Here is a 17,568-nt window from a genome sequence, read left to right as displayed (position 1 = left end):
ACGATGCAGAAACTTACAAGCTATATAAGTAACAAGAAATGCAGGATAGGGCCAGTTTACAATATCCATGGCCACCATCTTTAACAGCGGTCTCCCCTTCCCGAGGAATCCTTCTATGGAGAGATGTGGAGTGAGCTTTACAGGTATTGGCGATGGTTGTGTCGTGAGCATGGAACTTGACAACGGCACTGCCGCCAAGCTCATGCTCCCAACTGGTTTGGTCACTTCATTCAAGCCTCAGATGTGGCACGGCGCCACAATGGAGCTGCTGCACACCTCCGTCTCTCAGACCCAAGATGCCGTTGTGCCTCTCATTCGAGGAGGCTTCTCGTTAGGCCTCGCCTGTCAGAATGATGATGGGTTTTCATGGTCTCCACATGCCTGGGAACTTCATCAAGTTACTGGAACTCCCCAAGAATCAATTCAGGTTACTTCATCTTCTCATCTTGTTATATGCACTCTCACAGACTCAACTTCATATGTAACATATGCAGGTGGAGTTGAGGAGCACAAGTGAGCAAGGCGATGTTGGAATAAAGCATGTCATAACTCTTGAAAAGGATAGCTTCAACTCACAGATTCTGGTCTCCAACTCAACCACTTCATCTATCCGGCTAGCCGGATCAGCCGTATGCCATCTGGCAGTGAGCACACCCGATGCAACTTACGCACTAGGACTACAAGGCTCCGATTACTTTGTCAGCCCACCATTTCATGGAAATTTCAGCATTATCCCTCCCAGGACTACTGACCAGTATCCTAATAAGTTGTGGCCATTCAACAAACTATTTCCCAAACGGGAGGATGATGACATCAACGGGCAAGTGGAGTCGGGTGAAGAAGAAGATGACTACAAGCACTTGACCGAAACATTAAGCAGGATTTATACAAGCGCCCCTCGGAGTTTGACCATCATGGACCGTGTAAGTCATTTACTATCTGTATCATCACTATCTCAACTGGATAATAGCTAGAGTATATTTGCCTTGAAACTTCATAGCATACACCAGATTTTTTTGAGAAATGAAGGATCATTTATCCATAGTCTCATCTCTGGTCTGAACAGGGAAGGAGAAATTCAGTGACGGTGAGAAGACAAGGGTTTAAAGAACTGTACATAATGAGCCCTGGATCAGAACATGAGTGGTATAGCAAGTACTCATACATCTGCATCGGCCATGCCGCGCAGCTTGAACCAGTAATCATAGATGCTCAAAGCGAATGGAGTGGAGGGGTGCAATTGTTCAATCCTAATTACTAAATTGGGATTTTAGTGCTATTTCACATTTTTGTATGATGATATAATCCAAACATCCAAGTCACTATACAGTTTCGTAGAAACTGTCAATTATTCATCAAGCATATTCCAGTTGATACATAAACATTTGGCTCACTTACATTCTCAAGTGAGTTTCTGAATCAGATTTCTACAGTTTTGAAATAGGAGTAAACAAATAAATCAAGTTCCTAGCAAAATGATTTCATTGCCAATTGATTGACAGAAATGGATATACACGAATCCTGTTTTAACAACAAATACTTGTGAATTGTTCAATATTCCTAAGGTCAAACAAGAACTACAATGTCACAGGGTGACATGCAGAAATCGAGTGCTAGGTTGGCACCATAACATGGTGATTATCCTGATCACCTATCATCATCAAGAATACAAATACTGCAAACAAACCAACAAAAAGACCACAAACAACATTTCTGGTGGAGTTGTGATGCTTCTTTGGTTGAGGTTCATCTATTGGAATCATTTCAGCAAGATTAGGCACATCTTCCGTGGAGGAAACTGATTCTGCTCGAGATGCTAATATTTCTTTGTTCTCATAGTCACAGTTCATGCCCTTAGGAGTACCAAGTTGTCCATGCATTGAGACTGGTGTCATTGGGCTTCTGAATCTTCTGGGTTGTTCCTCAGATGAGCCTGTATCAAAATCATCTACATCCTGAAGTGAGCGAATGAGCTTTCGCGGGGTACTGAAAATCTTCACATCATCAACCCTAATGTGAGAGTTGGACCGCTGAAAAACACAAATAGGGGTCCAATTGGTGAAATATTTTCTTGAATTTCATCAAAGTACATTGATAAAATTTCTGAGCTCCTAAAAGAACTTATCAATGTATCATGAATACTAGTTCTGCATATCTTCTGCTAAATACTTGTCATAAAAACTATGCAAATAAAATTTAATCCAAGCGGACTAATAATATTTACAAGCTCCTACTAGAACTTGGCCAGCATAAAAAACACATATCTCTGCACAATGCTTATCTCATAAATTATTCAAACAAACATATAGAAACACAAGAGAAGGGAAATGAGACGAAGACTTACTTTGGGACTGGGGGTATTGCTTCCCATAGTTTCATTTTTTGCGCTTTCTTGAACAAAACCTGCAAAATTTTCAAAATACTCTCTATGGTTGCAAGAAATCTCATCATGCTCAAAGCTTCTATTGTCTCCTTGAGCTATATCTGAAAACATGCCATCTTTAAGTGATACATCCAGGAACCCATTCTCACACCTTCTCCAAAGTCTACGATTCACACCCTTAGGACTATGATGCAGACTTTGATGGCCATGATTTATTGAATATGGTGATTCAATTAAATAATCATAGCCAACAAATGAATCAACGGTCTGTGATTCAGGTGATGCAGTTAAGAGTTCAGAGCTACAAACATTCCTCATTCTCATGTTCTCTCTTCTGCCAAAGTTTGACCCAGTAGCTGAACCTAAGTCCCTCTCCAATTTTGAGCATCTGTCATTGCATATTTTCTTTACATTTTGTAGTACTTCAAAAGCAGCACCACTAACAAATGGCATTCTATCATACTGGCACTTCTCCATTTCCTTGATTATCAACTCCAACTCAGATGATATACTTTTTGGATCCAAATATCTTAATAGAGAACTCACCATATGTATGGCTGACAGTCGTTTCTGAGAATTTTCTTCCACAGAACCAGCATCAAGAATTCGTAGTCCAGACTGTATCAACAGCCTGCCGTAGGCTTCAACAATAAGGCTATTGTGTTTAGCCAAAGCCGTAACTAAGGCCATATGTGAATTGGTCTGTGAATGCTTCTCTAATGCTCCAGCAACTTTCTGACAGACCTCATTTACCATTTCATTCGAGGCAAACCGCCAATTATCAGATTCAACAAGTGATTGAAGACAAAGAGCAGCTCCAGAAGACAAATTCTCTAGGCTACCCAAAAGACAATCTGAAAGAGGTTTACAAAGAGAATGAATAACATGTCTCTTTCTTTCCTCTGCTGTTGTTGGGTCGATTGCATACCTTGCTATAGCTGGAACCACCTTTGAGCAAGCCTGGTGAAGGGCAAAAGCTCCTGCACTCAATGACAAGGTTTTGACAATGGTGTTCATGATGTTATCAATCTGGGGAACAATTTTGGGTCCATGGACTCGAGCAAGGACCTCATATAGCGAAATTGTGTGCTCGCCAGATGACATGCCAGTTTGTTTGGTTTCAGAAACTTGAGCAAGAAAGATGGGGATTGCCTTGGAATCCAAGTCTTTCACATACAATTTTAATGCTTTCATAGCCGATTTTCTACTATCAGCATCCTTGTCAAGATTCTCCAACTCCCTACGCAGTATTGGGCTTAGACTTCTTCCCATATTACTACAATGTAAGACACGGAAAACCAGATCAAAACTGAGTTTGAATTCCTTCTGTTATTTTAATTCAATCTGGAAACCTAATTTCATTTAGAATTTGGAAATGGAGCAAAAACTTACAAGCTGGTATTATGTATGTCTAAAAGCTGGTATTGTTGCCTAAATCTTTTTAAGCCAAATGATTACGAGATTAACATATTTCTGAAAGAAATACCAGTGGATTGAAAGCCCCCACCACACACACACACACAACAAAGAAAAATGAAACAACCACCAAAAGAAAGAAAGCTGTTATTCGAATTCCCATAAAGACTTCAATTAAATGTTTCATAAGTTCACAATATTAAGTGGTACAGGACATGAAAAACCAAATGTTTCAGCAATTTTCACAGTAGATTTTCAGACTACATCGACTGTCTGCACATATAGATCCAAGAAATCCAACTTCCCCCTTCACTTGAAAAAATAAACAAGAAGGGATTTCTTGATGGTGCGGATCTTTCTTCTTAAATTTGACTAAAGAGAACATGAACCGAAGCTGAAGCTCAATATTTTTGACGGAATCAAGTGTGTTTTCTATAGAAAAAAAGGATACCTTGATATGATGCCCGGACCCTAGCCGGTATTTCTCCTTTTGGAGCTTGAAAAATCGTATCTTGAAGTGTGAGTGCAGATGGATGATTGAGGTGGATAGAAGGAGGGGGAGATCTAACGGCGGGGCTCAAGTGAAGCGATATTCAGAGGTGAGTGTTTCAGCAGTATACGCGCTTTTTGTGCGCAATTGTCTTAATGCTTTTCATTTGAAATCAGGGATATAATTTATTCAAATCTTTTTGTTTATTCCCCCGCTGTCCTTCCTTCATTTTCACACAACACCTTTTGATGAACTTGTCAATTGGGCCGCCGCAGTTGAGCCTGACACAATTTAGGCCCACCTCGGTCGAGGCCCATAAATGAACTGTTCCTGATCAATAACAATATCTACGACTTCGATGTGGGTTTGCTATTTTTAAAAGTTAAATTAAATTTTCTTAATACTTTGATTTGTATTATATACTTAACCAGAACCGATCACCTACCCATCGTGGGCATGCATAATGTGCCCACCATGATGTGATAATTGTAAATATAGTAAGATAATTTTAATTAGAGTAACATTTATTAATTATCTTTGTTAATTAAAATTGACACATCAGTAGTGGGCACGTTATGCTTGTCCACGGTGGGTAGGTGATCGATTCTGTATACTTAAATAATACTTTGGTTTGTATTTCATACACAAACCGAAACAACTAAACCCTATGGAATTCATATGATATACGAAATAGCATTCGAACACATATAAAACAATATAGTATTTATTTATCTGTCTCTAATTAATTAATTATACATGCGAAGCAAGCGATATTTTTAAATATGAATTACAAACTTTAAATTTTTTAAAATGCAAGTCGTAATTTCATATACAATTAGGTTCTTTTTAAGCTTACAAATCACATGTTTTATTAAAAAAAAAACACAATACATGAGTATAAAATATGTAATATAAATTATAAAATAATACTCCCTCCGTCCCACGAATCTTGACACGTTTTCCTTTTTGGGTCGTCCCACGAATCTTGACACATTTACAAATAAGGTAATAATTACTATTATTTGCTCTCTCTTACTTTATCACATTTATTACATTCTTTTTTCTACTTTATCATTTTTATTACCTTCTCTTTCCTACTTTATCACTTTTATACTTTATTAACTACACACTTAAAACACTAATCTACAATTTCTTAATTTTCATGCCGAAACCAAACGTGTCAAGATTCGTGGGACGGAGAGAGTAAATAAATTTAGTTATTCAATGGAGCCTAATGTGGGCCTGGGATTTAGCCTGGGCCTGAGTTTAAAGAAAGCCGGAAACCAAGTTCAACTTATAAAATGCAAAAAAAAAAAAAAAAAAAAAATCGGGGTCGAATTTTATTTTATTTTGAATATATATTGAATTATTGATTTGTGGTTTTCTCTATTGGCGGTTTGTTGTTGACGAGCAAGCAATGGGAAGTAATGACGTGCTAGTGACGATTGTGGAGTAATTTGGCTAAAATAAATTTGGACTATAAGAACTTGAAATAAAAAAATAACTATAAGAACTTGAAATAAAAAAATAAAAATAAGCTCATGTGAGAACTAGAGCTTTAGTTGTCATAATTTCATGATCTTATTTTTCTACCAGCTGTGTCGAATTGTTCAAATTTGCATTCTTATGATTAGAACTTGTCTTGGATTCTTTGTAATAGTCGTATTTGTTAATAACTTAGAAATGATAAAAGTCCATCCATTTTTGTTATCATTTTTTCCTGAGTTTTGTCCAAATATTCAATATAATCTTAGGGTGCTGTTTGTTTTTTATCCCTCTAAATATATGGATAATATAATGAGGTACAAAATTATCACTTAAAATAGGGACCGCATTTATTATATCTTAATTGGTTTGAATGATAATATATTTATACACTCCTTATAAGGTGGCATAAAATTATATCGCCATCTCTTAGGTATAAAATTATCCCTTTATCAAGGAATAAGTGGCTATCCGAAAAATTATACAACCTGCCCGAATTTTTTTATTCATCAAAGCAAACGAAGTACAAGATGATAAATGTAGTTTATTCTTCTCTTATACCTCAAAGCAAATACACCCTTAGTCTATTCTGTTGAACCTTGATACTAAACTTATTAATTTTTTTTACAAATTGTTACAATCAAAGAAAAGAAAAAACCCACTCACACTCTAAGCTTTTAGGGTGACTCGAACCTCCGCCCTATTGGTTGAATGAGAAGCGTCTTACCAACAGACTGCACTTCATCGTCGATACTAAACTTATTAATTAATTTAGCTAAAATTGGATGGTCGTTCTTGGTGATTGTTGAGTGGGGCGGAAGACTCTAAAAGAAGTTTGTTATTGAGCCGTGATTTTGATTAAATTTTAGTACCTATATGAGCTCCAGAACAAAAAAATAAAATAAAATAAAATGGAATATAGAAGAAAAAAAATTAAAAAAAAAAGTCTCTTGAAAACATTTATGATTAAATGAATACGAAGTCAATAAATGCTTGGTGAGATTAAAGATGGGGTGTTTTGGCATTGTTTTTTATATTGAAAAAGTGGAGTAGGAAAGGTGGATGGAAATTGATTGTTTTGGAGAAATAAGGTTAGTGATACATTTGATCATTTGTTGATGAAATATTTGAGAATTAGTGGTTTTGGACTAAATATATCCGATCCCATTTATTCAAGGAGCCTATATTATAGTAATTCATTAGAAAGTTTATATATATATATATATATATATATATATATATATATATAGGGAGAAGATCCATGGAGAATGCTAAATATTTTGAGAATAGAGAATGCGTTCGAATAAGTCTATAATTTTGATGAATAAATCAATGTTTCGTATGAATAAGATTTTTGGTCTGAGTTCGAATCCTGATAGGGGCGAGATTTTCAGTATTTTTACCGTATTTACTAAATACATCTGTTCATTAGTTATGTTGATTTGTTCGTAAAATTTATAGATTTATTCGTTATTCTTCATTCTCTCAAAAAATATAATTCTCCATAGATCCCTCCCCTATATATATATATATATATATATATATAGGGAAGGGCTACCGTGAAAACACTTTTTAAAATAAAAATAAAAATATTTTTCAATGTACGAATTTTATGTAGAACACATATGAATTCATCCAACAGGGTTACGAATTGTGAAAATAATTTTTTGCTACTTTTGGGATTCAAATTCAGGACCACGAATTCATCCAACAGAGTTACGAATCAATCGTAGATCTTGATGATCTAAGGGCTGAAAATTGTTTATATTTTATATTTTAAGAAGTGTTTTTATTTTAGCCCTCCCCTATATATATATTGTGGGAGCACACATTTAAATAATTGATATATGAGACGACTTGCAAATTTATGTTTTATTCTGTTCTATTGATTTTATTTTATGATGAACAATGATATAAGTTTGGGGGATTGACAAACAAATATTTTTTCTACGCCTTAAACGTTCTTTTTGATATCAATTTGGTGAGAAAATAATATTTAGAATATGTTTTATCTTTGAATTGCTTAAATCTTATGACATGAGATAGTATTATTTTTGTTTGATTAAATTTGTAGAAACACTGAACCAAATTTACGGAAATTGAGCATACTTAGAATAAAATTCACCCGATACAAGTTTACATAGTAAAAAAATAAAAGGGGTAAACGAGGTAGAACGAACCTGAAATAAAATAATAATAAAATCTGCCTGAAAAAAAAAATGCATGGGGCCAAAATTTAAATTAATAAAATAAATTTAATTTTTTCATGTATCCTACGTATGTCAACTCAATGACTTTTAACGATTCTATCAGTTAAAATTTAATTGTAAATAATTATAAATGTTATTGAAATAGTATTATTTATAGTATGAAACATTTTAGAACGATTTGAGATATTTTAAATTGTTTGTTCTAATTATTATTGTGCAGTTGACTTCGGTCTAAATCTACCAATCCCACTATGGCATAAAAGATTATGCTTGAGTCTTGTAGCATCAAGACTCGTTGCGAGACTTGTGTTTTAGTCAAATCATTGCAAATTCTGCATAAATATGCGTCCACGTTGATGATCCATTAAAACCAAAAAATGTTAAACATGCGACTCATTACCATGCGTCATTGAAATATTGCACATAGTAATATTTGATATAGATAAATACTACTCCCTTCGTCCCGTTATTAATGGCACGTTTTCCTTTTTGGGTTGTCCCGTTATTGATGGCACGTTTCCTTTTTTAGAAAAAATAAGGGAATGTTTAATGTTAATGAAATCCCTAATTAAAAGCCTAATAAAACACGCAATCCCCCTCTCTCTCTCTCTCCCACTTCGGTCTCTCCATCTCGCTGCCTCCACCCTCCCGCCGCTTCCACCCTCCAGCCTCGCCTCCGGCCTCCGCGCTCCCAGCCTCGCCGTCGCGGCTACCTTAGCCCCTCTCTTTACTCGAAGTCCGGTGACCTCCGTCCTCTCCCTCGCCCGTCTCCACTTCACCAGAAATTAGAGCTCGTCTATCTCTCGTAGCCTTTCTTCCCATGGTCGCTTTTTGCGAGGTATGTTGAATTTGTGGGATCTGGAGTTTTTGAAGTTTGTTGGCCATGGAAATTTGAGATTTTGAATATTGTTCGCAGATCTAGGGACTTTTTGCAGATTGTTAGCCATGGAAGTTTCAAGGGGAGGGAGTTGGAGTTATGAAGATTGTTGGTCATAGAAGTTTGAGCTTTTGAATATTGTTTGCAGATCTAGTGACTTTTGCAGATTGTTGGCCATGGAAGTTGCAGGGGGGGGGGGAGTTGGAGTTTTTGAAGAGGGCTGCCATGAGGTTGCTGTTCTTGGCGGTCGATGCGCCGGCCACCGGCATCCGGCGGCAGAATTTTGGGCGGTGGAGGCGTGGGCCACTGGGCGACAGTTCTTGAGATTGGAAGAGAAGTGAAGGATATACTTGATTTAAGATTAATTAAACATAACATTAACACATTAAGCATATGAGTCACTCTTAACTTTAGTCTCCTAAATACCCATGCCGAAAAGAAACGAGCCATTAATAACGGAACGGAGGGAGTATAAAATAAGAACTATTTATTGTAAATTACTAGTTGGATTGATCGAGCGATTAGGTGGAATTGGTAAAAGATAAAGAAAAATGTTAAATATTTCTGAGTTGGGTATATTTTAGTTTTTTGAGCTTGTATTCCTGGCTTTGGCCGAATTCTGCACTGTTAGAAATGGATATTGGGTTCATTCCTCCCTTAAAAGGCCTTATAAGGGAGAGGGTTGCCTCACCATATAAAGTAGCTCATGCCACTATCTCCAATCTAATGTGGGACAATTCAATACACCCCCCGCACGCGCAGCGTGGACTATCCCAAACGTCATATGTTGACAACGATATTGGGGGGCCCATCATTGGATTGAGTTGGCTCTGATACCATGTTAGAAATGGATATTAGACTCATTCCTCCCTTAAAACTATACTCTATATTATTTGTGGAAGTTATTTATTCATTTAAAAATAAATATTTATGAAAGTGAGGACTGAGAGGGGAAATGGCAAAGGATCCGCCGCCACCGACGCATATCAAGATTTGTGACAGCGGTGGTTTAGGTGAGGGAGACAGTGATGGAAGGTATGGTACAATTTTTCCATTGTTAGAGCTACTTTTATTTTTACCTATTTTTTTCACTAAGCGAGAATTAGAAAATAATACCCCGGCCCTTTTTTATTTATTACTACTTCTACCAGAAACTTTTCATTTTATAGCGAAGTAATATTTCCATTGAAAACTTTTATATTGCTGTAGTAAGTAATCAAATTAGTGCAATTCATGATTTTATAACTAAGATGTTATACATTTAAATCTTGTTTTAAGTATACAGCCAAGCGGTAAAAGTGATTAATGTCTAAAGTGTTGAACGTAATTATCTAAATAATCCCCAAACACGTAATATATATATATATATATATAGGAAATTATTCCTATAAAAATAAATTATCATGTAAGAAATCAATTTGGATTTTTGTCCTTTGCATCGTTTAAAATTACCAAATCATCATTATCTTATAATATGCTATAAAATACATGATGAATGATCATAAAGAAAGCATTGTTATTAAAGAAACATTAATTAACAGAAAAAAATTGTTATTGTATATATAAAAAAGGGTTTTTTTAGATGCAATAAATTTTACTTGCAAGGTTTTAATGAGGCCACTCATCTAGAAAGCATATGAGAGCCTATCTGATAGAATTAATCTAATTAACTTACATGGTCTTGTATGGTTTTTCACTCCCCTCTCTTAATGACTGAGTTGTACTTACTTGGGTATGTTTATGGATTTTTTAATTTGTTTATATTTATTTATCTACAAGAAAAACACGTGTTATATCTATATATACAGACAACAGTAGTATATAATATGTTCCTATACATTCATGCACTAGCTAGGGGAATCACAAATCATCAAATAATATATCGCAACCAAGGATACTAAAATAAATTTGAGATTTTTGAAAGAAAAAAAATGCTCATATATGCCTGATAACTAAATACAGGCAGCGGCAAATTTTAGGTTTAACCTCAAACTGTAACGTGGTTAGGCAAATATGAAATATAGAGCACTACCATTTTTGTACCTAATTGGCTTCGCGCTTATTTATATTTTCTCCCTCTTTCCTTCTATTATAAAACCACTAACGCATTTCACCAATCCAATATTCACATTCATTGCTTCCATCTTCTAGGCATTCACACACACATACACACACAGTGATATATACATACGTAAACGTATATATACATACTGTATACACACACATTCTGTTCATAGAGTTGTCAACTAATTTGCATCAGAGAATAAATTACGGGAGAGTTTTCTCCAACTCGCGGCAATGGCGGTTTCTCTGAAAATCATCGAGCTTTTAGCATTTCTCACTCTACTGTTGCTTGCCAATGTAATTGCTCACACAGATAGGTATAACTTCCGCTGCATTTTGATTGATTTCACATTTTAATTTTGCATTTTGATTGATTCACATTTGATTTTGCTTTTTGATTGATTTTATGTTCTGTTTCTCGAACTTCCTCTGCTTGTACTCAAACACCACCGAATTTGATGCTCAAATTTTTTCTCGAAGCTTATAATTCGGAAATTTTCACTTCTATTTAGCTTGTGTAATTCAAATTTTTTGTGTGTTTTTATAGTATTGAAGAAATTCAGAAGCTGAAGAGCATCAGAAACTCAACTATGGCGGAAAGGTTTGGGTCCTGCGCATGCGTTCTGTTTTAGTACTTCAACTATTGTAGTTTAGTTCATCCCAGGATTGTTTTGCTCCGTAGATAGTAATGCGCATGCAATCAACTGCGTTGGATGGGTTTATTCAAGCAATTATATTGCATAGTTATTATTATGATTGGATCTTAATAATCTGGGATTTTAAATCTGTTGCTGCATAGATTTCAGCTTTCATGTCACCCTTTCTCATTGTTTGACTAACTTGCCCCTAGTCATAAAAATGAATATTGCAATTTGTCACAGACTCACAGTGTTTAGAATAAGAAAATTCAATAAAATTCGATTGATTTAGGAAATAATAATATAAAATTAGAGATTTCGTTTCCCTTAAGAATTGTCCTGTTATGAAAGAGTATTTGCATCTGATGTAATTTGTCATTATTTTAAATTTAATGATGGGATTATTTAATACTCGAGATCACGTGATTAAAGAGAATTTAATTTAACGTTTGGTAATTGCAGGTTGGAGGAATTTAAGCACGATGACGCTGTAGACGATCCAGAAGCTGTCGCAGACATGGTTTATATGTAAGTCCTATTTCCTTCACAATTCAACTACATTTGACCTAAATTACGGCATGATTTAGTAGTAAGTATTTTCTCTCCTAAATAATCTGTTACGACTCATGAGAGAGAGAGAGGTGTCACATGATCCGTACATCATCCATGAGAGAGAGTCATTTAATGTGAATCTGGCAATTTCCACCTACCCCAAATTTACGAGTAAAAATTCTACACGATCACCATAACTTTTCCAGTCTCCATTTCTCATATGTCTCATTCAGTAATTTCAATCTACTTTTATGATAAACTAAATTTATGTTGCTACGTAATATGAATATGCCAGATTAGTGGGTTCTTTCATCCGCTTATGTACTACTAAATATTTATTGATGATGCACCGTTCATTTTGTCGAAGTAAGCTCAAAGTAATACTCAATGTCGCCGGTTATAATATGCGTACATACATATATGATAGATCCTGCCTGTTTTATTTTATTTATCGGGGGGATTTTTGTGGAGTTGGAATTTGGCTAACGATTGGGTTGGCAGCTTAAGCACGTGCCCATGTTGTGAGATCTGTGTATGTTTGTAATTTTATCTGTTTTTGTGTCTTTTTCCTCTTTATATGCCACATACATTGTTTGTTCGATTATGGATTGCATTTTCCATTATTTATAAGGGAATCCATACCTCTATCATGCACAGTTCTTTCATCTCTTCCTTATTAATTATTGCAAACCTATATATATGATATGACTGACATTTACATAAACTGAAGAAATATATGACAGCCGATGACAAGTAGCTTATTTTGAATGAAGTAGAAACAAATGTTAGAAATGAAGTAGATCCTATTCAGTTCCCTCCTATTCCTCTAGCAGTGAAATTTTAGGAGTTAGAAATTCAGGCAACAATATACAAGTGATCAGAGCTCGTGACAATTAATTTGCAGCCTTCCTAATACTGCCCATTTTCAGGCATGTACTATTTTAATTTAATGACTTCCCCATATTGATGGTCATCATTGTTTTACTTGTAAATCCAAGACCATTCTATCTAATCAACATGTGTGCTATCCGACCCCTCGAGGCCCAACTCAATTATCCTATAAATCAGAACAAGGTAGCCTATGTCTCCTTATTGTGATTCTACTTTTATTACTAACAATTTGAAATCACATTTCTTGTACATCGATAAATTAAGGGCTAACCGTTCAAAATTAGCTTAACTAGATACAAAAAATATAGATTGATATATTATTTACTAAGATGGATTGAATTTTTAAAAAAATTGGACAACTTTGACATTTTTTGTAATTTAAATTAATTTGCTTAGTTTCATATATACACAATTGAAATGTGTAGATTAATTGAGGAAATAACAACCATACTAAAAATAAGATTACTTAATTATTTATATTATCAATCATTGATAATAAACACCTTCTATAGTGTAGATTTACCACTTCGATGAAATTTTAGAGATATAAATTATTATTGAGAATTAGATCAAAGAGGTGATGGTGGGGTAGGGGCACATAAATATTTTGTTGTTTCCTGAACACAGGCTGGAAGAGATCTACAGCAGCTGCATTTATTAGTGATAATAACTACCATTCTCTCATTAAATGACCCTCTCTGTCTTGTTTCCACCGACGCCTTCCACAGTTAAATTCACCACCTCTTGCATTTATTTCTGCCTAAACATCATGCACTTTCCGTATCAACCGTATGGCTTTATTTGTTTCCTAATAAAATTAAAAATAATAGTCGCTGACTCCATTAAATTATTCATCGAACTGTATTACTTGTCGGTAATAAATTTACCTTCGAACATAAATTTACAGTGAATTTATAGTTTGGCATATGATTTTCTTGTACGAAACGGAAAGGCTCATCAACTGTTCCTTTGTAGGCTCAATGTCGGCTAGCAATGCTAATAAGAGTTAACTATTTACTCTCTACTAGTTCTCGTTGTTTCTTAAATACTTTTATTTTGAATGGTCATGCATAAGAACGATCACTGAAAAGAACATCTGGACTTTAGATTGATTATTTAAAACATGCAACCTTTTCTATGCCCAAGTTACATATATAGGCTACTATTATTGTTAACAATGTAGATTTATATAGCAGTATTTTGTTATGCTTTGTCAACCATATTTCATTTTCTCTGAATTTTACAATAAATGTTAACCTCGCCCCGGCCCCTCTATAAGTTAATTTACATTTACTCTCCCACTGCTTCCAAGATACTATCAATACCCCCCCTGCTACTGACTGGTGCAGTTAACTGTAAACGTTGCTGCGCTTTATTTCAAACGACTAAATTGGTACATGCGATGTATAAATATAAGTTATAAATTTAACTATATAGTACTATTTTAAAATGAATAAATTTTATCATAATTTTAAGTAAGGGGAGGGCTACGATATAAACACTTCTTAACATATAAATTATAAACTAATTTAAAATGTATGAATTCTATGCAGAACACCTATGAATTCTTTGTGTAAATATCTGAATTGCGAAAAATAATTTTTTTTCTACCTATTTAACCGTCCCCTTTTAAGTAATTTGTATATAAAAGGATTAAATCTCTCTCTCTCTCTCTCTCTATATATATATATATTAAGTTATTGTTTTTTAAATTTAAAATAAGTTAAAGATATTTTAAAAATTATAAAAAATATGCACCTTTATAATAGCTTAAGATCAATTATTTTGTACGCTTGTGCTCTGAAAAAAAAATTGTACACTTGTGATAATCTAGTGGTAAAATGAGTATTCTTTAATCTCAGTTTAAAATTCTACTAATGCTCATGTCATGCTGGCTATTGCACGCTAAAAAAAACAATGGACTAATTTTACTTCATAAAATAAAAGATTGCATTCACTCATATATAAAAGAATTTTTATCTTATATCGAAATGGTTAATTTCATATATTAAAATTTAAAATAAGTAAGAATAAAGATATTTTAAAATTATTTCTTCATAAAATGAGAGACTTAATTTTTTCAAAACCTAAAATGAGAGACTTTATTATATGCCCTGTCGTGGACTATCAGCGTGTGATTTAGATTGAATTTGTCTAATTAAAATGTGCTTACAAATTATTTGTATTATTACTTTCAAATATACATGCACTATCATACAAGATTTTCAAGTCTATCAAGTTGAAGAAAGAGGTTTTGCATGGCTCTGTTTTCCTTAATTGCAATGTAACTAAAGATGTACGAATTGTGACGAACAAAACAAACACAGGGCTACCCGAAACAGCACCGAGCGAAGGAAGCTAGGATTCTTCTCATGCGGCACGGGTAACCCGATGGACGACTGCTGGCGGTGCGACCGCAACTGGATGCGCAACCGCCGCCGCCTGGCCGACTGCGCCATCGGGTTCGGGCGCAACGCAGTGGGCGGGCGCGACGGGCGCTACTACGTGGTGTCGAACCCGGCCGACGACGACCCGGTGAACCCCCGGCCGGGCACCCTCCGGCACGCCGTGATCCAGGACCGGCCCCTGTGGATCGTGTTCAAGCGCGACATGGTGATCACGCTCAAGCAAGAGCTCATCATGAACAGCTTCAAGACCATCGACGGCCGCGGCGCCAACGTCCACATCGCCAACGGCGGCTGCATCACCATTCAGTTCGTCACCAACATCATCATCCACGGCCTCCACATCCACGACTGCAAGCGCACCGGCAACGCCATGGTCCGCAGCTCGCCCTCCCATTACGGCTGGCGGACCATGGCCGACGGCGATGGCATCTCCATTTTTGGGTCCAGCCATATTTGGATCGATCATAACTCCTTGTCTAGCTGCACTGATGGCCTCATTGATGCCATCATGGGATCCACTGCCATCACCATTTCCAACAACTATTTCACTCACCATAATGAGGTCGTTTCCCGTTGGAATCGATGTTTCCAAATCCGGTCTTTCCGTTGCTAAATTTGTTGATGAGCTGATTTTGTTGGTTTTGAGCAGGTGATGTTGTTAGGCCATAGCGATTCGTATGCTCGAGACAGAGTGATGCAGGTCACCATCGCCTACAACCATTTCGGAATCGGCCTCATCCAGAGGATGCCCAGGTAAAAACATGCTCTTTTCGTGCTTTTTTACCAACGAAAAGTTCGCTTTCAGATTTTCTATCTCACAATTTTGGTGTGTGTTTTTCAGTTTTTAATTTCAATTTTGGTTTAATTAATATTTAACTAGAGTTTATTTTACATATTTGGTTTTTAATTTTCATTTGTTGATTATTTTATGAGTATGATTTATAAAAAAATAATGGCATTTCTTAGTTAATAAATGTTAATTATGATTGATTGATTTTTTAAAAATAATTTTAATGTTTAAATATTAAATTTGATGTGAGATAGAGGATTACTTGATGAGTTGATGTTTTTATGTTTTGAAGTTCAAATAATTTGTCTTAAGTTTTCTGTATTCCACTATTAAGTTTATTATATATGTTAATTACAATTAAAATTATTATAATAAAACAAACTGTTATTACTAAAAGATTACAAAAATTCTATACCTTAATAATGGAATATTTAATGAAAGTTATATACAGTACTAAAAAATAATATTACAAATTTGAATTGGATATAATCAAGCATGATTAATGGAGTAATTTTGTGTGAAATTGTATATATAGCAAGGGACGTTACATGTTTGTTATGTATCCTTCAGGTGCAGACATGGGTATTTCCATGTTGTAAACAATGACTACACATCTTGGCAGATGTATGCCATAGGTGGGAGTGCTGATCCCACCATCAACAGCCAGGGCAACAGATATTTAGCCCCAACCAACCCTTTTGCCAAAGAGGTCAATTTCACTACCATTCATTCTCTCTCTGTATATCTTTCTGCTGATCCTTGCATTGCAGGTCACCAAGAGGGTAACCAACTTAGGCGACCGCAGATGGAGGCACTGGAACTGGAGATCCGAGGGCGATCTCATGCTCAACGGAGCCTATTTCAGGCCCTCTGGCCGTGGCGCTGCAGCCAGCTACGCCAGGGCTTCCAGCCTCGCGGCTAAGTCTTCGTCCCTGGTCGCCACGCTCACCTCCACAGCCGGTGCACTTCGCTGTCGGAGGGGCATGGCATGCTGATATATGTGCGCATTTGGAAATTGAAGAATTTCCCATATAATAACACCATGTCCATCGTAATCAAATGAAATAATTAATATAATATATGAGCTATAACTTATCCCTTTCTCTCTCTCTCTCAAACCTTCCTACCACACATCTCTTGCGCTAAGCGTTCCTTTCAAAATTTGATGATCCACCACTCCGGCCTGCTTCTTCAACTTTGCAATATGTTAATTTAGAGCTATATATTTTTGCAGAAGAAGCCTTGTTTCGCGCCATTTTTAAGTGTCAAATCTCTTGACCACACCCTCTTCTCAATCTTGTTACATATATATATATATAGAAAACGGTTCAACAGAGAAGCTAAATATTGTGGTGAATAGAGAA

The 17,568-nt window shown here is 35.6% G+C and overlaps 3 protein-coding genes across 3 annotated transcripts; 2 read left to right on the top strand and 1 right to left on the bottom strand.

The window, feature by feature from the left end:
* Positions 1 to 59: 59 nt before the first annotated feature.
* Positions 60 to 1,441, top strand: LOC131000454 (protein NDH-DEPENDENT CYCLIC ELECTRON FLOW 5). The gene is made up of 3 exons (XM_057926373.1): positions 60 to 427; positions 495 to 923; positions 1,067 to 1,441. The coding sequence occupies exons 1-3, from the start codon at positions 68 to 70 to the stop codon at positions 1,259 to 1,261; spliced, it is 984 nt and encodes a 327-aa protein (XP_057782356.1). The 5' UTR covers positions 60 to 67; the 3' UTR covers positions 1,262 to 1,441.
* A 23-nt stretch (positions 1,442 to 1,464) lies between these two features.
* On the bottom strand, positions 1,465 to 4,460 carry LOC131000439 (protein SINE1). The gene is made up of 3 exons (XM_057926348.1): positions 4,251 to 4,460; positions 2,345 to 3,659; positions 1,465 to 2,030 (listed from the first exon to the last, which is right to left on the bottom strand). Exons 2-3 carry the CDS (start codon positions 3,653 to 3,655, stop codon positions 1,614 to 1,616), a joined length of 1,728 nt encoding a protein of 575 aa, XP_057782331.1. The 5' UTR covers positions 3,656 to 3,659; positions 4,251 to 4,460; the 3' UTR covers positions 1,465 to 1,613.
* A 6,455-nt stretch (positions 4,461 to 10,915) lies between these two features.
* Positions 10,916 to 17,485, top strand: LOC131000430 (probable pectate lyase 8). The gene is made up of 7 exons (XM_057926336.1): positions 10,916 to 11,242; positions 11,473 to 11,526; positions 12,026 to 12,091; positions 15,334 to 15,976; positions 16,064 to 16,167; positions 16,775 to 16,913; positions 16,975 to 17,485. The coding sequence occupies exons 1-7, from the start codon at positions 11,160 to 11,162 to the stop codon at positions 17,197 to 17,199; spliced, it is 1,314 nt and encodes a 437-aa protein (XP_057782319.1). The 5' UTR covers positions 10,916 to 11,159; the 3' UTR covers positions 17,200 to 17,485.
* The last annotated feature ends 83 nt before the right edge of the window (positions 17,486 to 17,568 follow it).

The sequence above is a fragment of the Salvia miltiorrhiza genome, chromosome 1, assembly GCF_028751815.1.
Source record: "Salvia miltiorrhiza cultivar Shanhuang (shh) chromosome 1, IMPLAD_Smil_shh, whole genome shotgun sequence".
NCBI lineage: Eukaryota > Viridiplantae > Streptophyta > Magnoliopsida > Lamiales > Lamiaceae > Salvia > Salvia miltiorrhiza.
The sequence above is the reverse complement of the archived record's forward strand: the minus strand, read 5'-3'. Positions and strand labels throughout refer to the sequence as shown.

Excerpts from the sequence above, each read along its gene's own strand:
- LOC131000454 (XM_057926373.1), top strand. The coding sequence starts at position 68 with ATGGCCACCATCTTTAACAGCGGTCTCCCCTTCCCGAGGAATCCTTCT. Across the intron at positions 428-494 it reads CTCCCCAAGAATCAATTCAG|GTGGAGTTGAGGAGCACAAG; the intron begins GTTACTTCATCT and ends TAACATATGCAG. Across the intron at positions 924-1,066 it reads GTTTGACCATCATGGACCGT|GGAAGGAGAAATTCAGTGAC; the intron begins GTAAGTCATTTA and ends TGGTCTGAACAG.
- LOC131000439 (XM_057926348.1), bottom strand. The coding sequence starts at position 3,655 with ATGGGAAGAAGTCTAAGCCCAATACTGCGTAGGGAGTTGGAGAATCTT. Across the intron at positions 2,031-2,344 it reads GCAATACCCCCAGTCCCAAA|CGGTCCAACTCTCACATTAG; the intron begins GTAAGTCTTCGT and ends TGTGTTTTTCAG.
- LOC131000430 (XM_057926336.1), top strand. The coding sequence starts at position 11,160 with ATGGCGGTTTCTCTGAAAATCATCGAGCTTTTAGCATTTCTCACTCTA. Across the intron at positions 12,092-15,333 it reads GTCGCAGACATGGTTTATAT|GGCTACCCGAAACAGCACCG; the intron begins GTAAGTCCTATT and ends AAACAAACACAG. Across the intron at positions 16,168-16,774 it reads CTCATCCAGAGGATGCCCAG|GTGCAGACATGGGTATTTCC; the intron begins GTAAAAACATGC and ends TGTATCCTTCAG.